Source organism: Neltuma alba, unplaced genomic scaffold, assembly GCF_004799145.2.
Source record: "Neltuma alba isolate B1F8T4 unplaced genomic scaffold, ASM479914v2 tig00007461_pilon, whole genome shotgun sequence".
Classification (NCBI taxonomy): Eukaryota; Viridiplantae; Streptophyta; class Magnoliopsida; order Fabales; family Fabaceae; genus Neltuma; species Neltuma alba.
In genome coordinates, this window is record NW_021634791.1 from 27,820 (window position 1) to 32,608 (window position 4,789).

The window sequence follows — 4,789 nt, forward strand, 5'->3', positions numbered from 1 at the left end:
GAGAGGGAAAAAAATTGAAATCCAAGACTCAAATCCAATATACGTAACATGCACACTTGCCCTTATTGCAATAATTAAAAATTATTAAAATTAAGGATTGATGAGTTACTAGTTGACACTTGTTCATTCACTATGGGATTTTTCACTTCGATAATTAGTAAAAGAGAAGGGAAAAAAATCTTACTAGCATCTAATGAGATATTTTGAATCATTTTGAATATTTTTGGAAATGATATCTGGGCCACTTATAGTATTGTGAATATTTTGTTGCTTTAATAAATGTTTAGGATGCTCTACATTATTTATTTTAATTTTCACAATGATTTTATATTAGATAGCAGAAAAATACATAATAAAAATATTTTTAATTATAAACTTAACAATATTACTTTATATCAAAATTTTTAAATTTTAAATTATTCAAATCAAATTTAACGGATTTTGATAGTTTTCCTTCTGTTGTTAGGAGCACAAGAATTGAGATCCCTTCTAAATCCCACCAAAATGTGTAAACGAGATTTACATTTAAAAAAAAAAGATATTTACACACATATATCTATATTTTTTGTGTTTAACAAAGGTATATTCCAGCTTGGTAAAGTCAAAGAAGACTAAATTGATACTATTCCCTTTGCCAAACTAAGTTGATGCTATTTATAATCTATATTTAGCTTCCTGCAAAAATATCGAGTATATAAAATAAATAAATAACCAAAAAGTAGGTGCTCGCCTGGTAAGAAGCTCTGGCCAAAAAAAAAAAAAGACTTGAGAGGAAAGCATTGAATATGGAGGAATGAGGATTGCATTAAATCTCAAAAAAAAAAAAAGGAGAAAAAAAGAAGAAAATATTGGAAGTGGCAAAAGGGTAAATAGAGGAATGTCAAAAAATTCAAAAAGATGGTTTCCAAAACAAGAGAAGTAGGGGAAAAGTGATGAAAAATGTGGAGAAGAACTGTTACTTTAAGAGTTTTTGTCTTTTTGCCTTTTATGATATGTGAAGAATTGAAGATGATCCACCTCTTGCTTGCTCCCATCCCTTTCTCTCTCATCTTCCTCTTCTTTTTTCCTCATAAGCCTCAAAGTGGACCCTCCTAAATTGGTATGAATTTAATTGCTTCTTTTGGTTTTGGTTAATTCTAGAGTTTTCCAAGCCATATTCGTGGTTGGAAGAATTTAATAGGAAAGGGCCAAAAAAGAAATAATTTTATCAAAAAAGAAAGAAAAATAATATATCGGTTTGCGTTTTCCCCCTTTATTAAGGATGCAAGAATATAAAAGGAAAAAAAACAATTAAGGATATATCTATGAATCTTGTTATCAATATCAAGACTTTGTTGGTTAATAATTTATAAATATCTCCATAAATATATATTAAGTTGTGATTGTGAAACCTACTTTAATCTCGGAGAGCTATAACACCTACCCCTTTTTGTCATTTGAAAAAATGCATGAATATAAAAACAAGAAAATAAATTTAAGATAAATTTGAAAGTTTATTTCTCAATTTTTGTTCATCAAAGCTAAACAATAATAATAAATTATTTTAATGCTTGGATAGCATTTTAAACAAGGGGAAATTTCTTTTTGATTATGATACAGGGTGAGACCATAATTTACCCATTTCATTATTACCTTATTACTATCTCTACTCCTTAATGTAAAAGCTAATTTGACATTCAATTTGGTCACAAATATAAGACTCCAATCCATTTTGTCTGTCATATTTATCTTTTTTTTTCTAAATAGTTATTGTAAGTAGTTTTAGCTAATATACTTAGTTAACAAGGGTATTTTAGAAAAAAAACAACACATATTTATTACAAATAACTAACTTAACTAATTTTCTTAATCTACTCAAATTAGTCTATTACTCCTCCGGTCCTTAATATATGACCTAATTATTGAGTTAGTTTTGATTCTAAATATAAGATTCATTTTTCATATTTATTAATTTTTTCTAAATTACCCCTATGGATACTCCCTTAACCATAATCAAGTAGAAGAGGAAGATGGGATATTAAGAAAAATGATTATGGTGTTTTAGAAAAATATGTTATATTTTTTATAATTAACTAACTTACCTAACTTTTTTAATCTAATCAAATTAGTTAAATGGATCTTATATTAAGATCGGAAGAGTAGTTTTTCATCTTAAGGACCGGAAGTAATATTACCATCAGTTAGCTAACTTGCTAAATTGTTGGCAAAAAAAAAAAAAAACTAACTTGCTATGTTAATAGCCATCTATTTTATTGCTGATGAGTATGGTTTCCTGCACATTAAATGTGAAAGACCTAATGCACATAGGCGTAGGTCTCAACTTGGGCCCAGCTTACTTAAGGCCCATTATGGTCCAGGTATTGGCCAATGCCGATTAGCTAAGGCTCGTCTCGACCACACATGCACGTAACCATAAAAGGATATAAAATTCTCTTTCCAAGGGAAAAAAAAAAAAAAGAAAGGAAAGGAAAGATATAAAATTAAGTGATGACATATATGTTGACCGCATGACCTTAATAACAAATTTTCCAATGACGGACAGAAATTGGAACCGTCCATATGCATTTATCATATTAGGCTTTAAAATCCTTTAAAATAATTTTAAAACATGGCCTTTTGGAACAAATAAATGGGAAATTTTGTAAAACATCCATGTTTGAGAAGTTTACTAGCTAAAGGTATATGATACATTTCATCTTCAACGGATAAAACTTTTCTTCAACTGTATAGAAGCCTCTAAAACGAAAGTCATTTACACAAAACTAGATATATTACATCCAATTGAGAAAGAATTGCACCCACTCAAATTTAAGTCCTTGTAATTAATAAAATTTTCAAACTGGGTACTTTTTACCAAATTTCCCCAAACAATTTTGTTTTATGCAAAGAACAATCTTCATACGTAAAAACCCTATTTCCATGAACGATACAACAAAAACCACACAAACTGATATAAAAGCAATATAACACAATGTGTGTAGCAATCTGTAATAACCCTTTGGTGATCACAATAATTTGAGTAATCTACAAGCTAAGACCACTGGTTTGATTCAAGAGAACATAATATTAATACAAAACATCCCAATGATGGTGGATACCTAGTTTCTTCAGTCTTTGAACAAACAGCAAAACACCATATAAATGTCTGTGGTATATATCAAAGCATTACAACAAGACAGAAGCTACCTTCATCCACTGCTTCAATGCAAGAACAGGAGGCCTATAATAAATTGGCCGCTAACCGGTAGGTCAGTTGATCGTCTATCTCAGCATCATCCACCTTTCTACAAACATATATATAGTGAGAATCTGGATCTTCCAAAACCCAGTCTTTTGGAATGAATCCCTTTTCATCCAGCGGAATCGGTTCCAACAATGATTTCCTTGATGAACTGCAACTTTCTGGCTTTTGAAATCCAGGTCTAGCTGCAGCAGTTTTGAAGCACTTACTGTAAGATTCTATAATAAGAGAACAAACAATCTAATCTATATTACTCAACATGAAATGATGGTTCTCTGCAGTAATCATCAGTTACGTTCTCAAATATGCAAGTTTTGAATCAAATTCTCCAGCTTTTTATTATATTCTTGACCAACCACAAGCTCAAAATCCAGACTCTCAGTTCAACAGACAAAATTGTATGCAACCCATGATAAATAATTTCACAATGGTAAAAGATATCTTCTCAGTTAAGTGAAAAGGCAAAAAAAAACTTACGGATATTATACAATGTAACTTTCCAATTATACATCCGTCGTCTTAGATGAGGCATCCTTACTGTTGGATCACCATAGGTAATCTGCATATGGCAATTAGATAATCAATTTGGGTCCTCTGAACATTAGAATGCATAACAAAGTGATAAAACTGAAGCTTCATCCATGGAAGTAAGATTACCAACAAGTAAGTCCCTCCTGGCTTTAGAAGTCTACAAAGAAGAAACCAGCCAGAGTGAGAATTTGAAAAATGACGCATACTTATTTAAAGAGTTTTTGCACGAATCTCAAGAAATCAATCTCACTATAGTCTACAACCTACACACTTCTGCAAGCATCTGAGCAGCACTAATCGGAGCATCAGTACCACACTAAAAGATAAAGCAAATATGAGGATTAGAGCATGCAAATATTGCATAAAAGAGTTTAAAAGAATCAACAATAAAGTACATACCATCAATGAATCAAGAGTTCCTAGACCAAACATCAGAGGAGATCAAGTGTAAATGAACAGCAAGAGTAAAGTATCATCAGTATATGAAGTATGTCATTAATTTTAAATATTCTACAAAAAAAAAAAATGGCAAGGTTTGCACTAAGAGCAGTAAATGACTCATACCCTTGTCAATTACACCATCAAATGAATCATCAGGAAAGAAGCTCATATCTCTGACATCCATCTGCATGTCTTGAGATTCATTAAGGAAATTTGCATAAGGATTAAGCTTGTGTTTGGTCAACAGATGAAGATTATAAAAAAGGATCAATATAAGATCATTGATATGATACATTTTAGCTGCGGGATGTACTCAAATTTTTTTTTCATCATGTCAATAGCGACTGCTGAAATATCAATATTCATGATGTCCTCATAACCGTCTTGGACCATATCCTCCGACATAACTACAAAGCAAAACAACTCTCTACGTAAGCTTCTTTAGAAAGGACAATTCAACATAAAATAAATCTCCCATTCTGTCATTCAAACAAAAAGAAGATGAAAAGGTATGACTGATTATAATGTGGATTCCTGACAACAAAACCTGTTCCTACTTTCTAGCATGTTAAGTAC

General features: G+C 30.9%; 1 protein-coding gene across 1 annotated transcript; it reads right to left on the reverse strand.

Moving 5' to 3' along the window:
* Window positions 1-2,948: 2,948 nt before the first annotated feature.
* LOC114752643 (EEF1A lysine methyltransferase 4-like) lies at window positions 2,949-4,647 on the reverse strand. Its single transcript, XM_028941387.1, has 7 exons — window positions 4,507-4,647; window positions 4,337-4,405; window positions 4,172-4,191; window positions 4,036-4,088; window positions 3,899-3,929; window positions 3,719-3,800; window positions 2,949-3,426 (listed from the first exon to the last, which is right to left on the reverse strand). The coding sequence occupies exons 1-7, from the start codon at window positions 4,616-4,618 to the stop codon at window positions 3,221-3,223; spliced, it is 573 nt and encodes a 190-aa protein (XP_028797220.1). The 5' UTR covers window positions 4,619-4,647; the 3' UTR covers window positions 2,949-3,220.
* Between the last annotated feature and the right edge of the window lie 142 nt (window positions 4,648-4,789).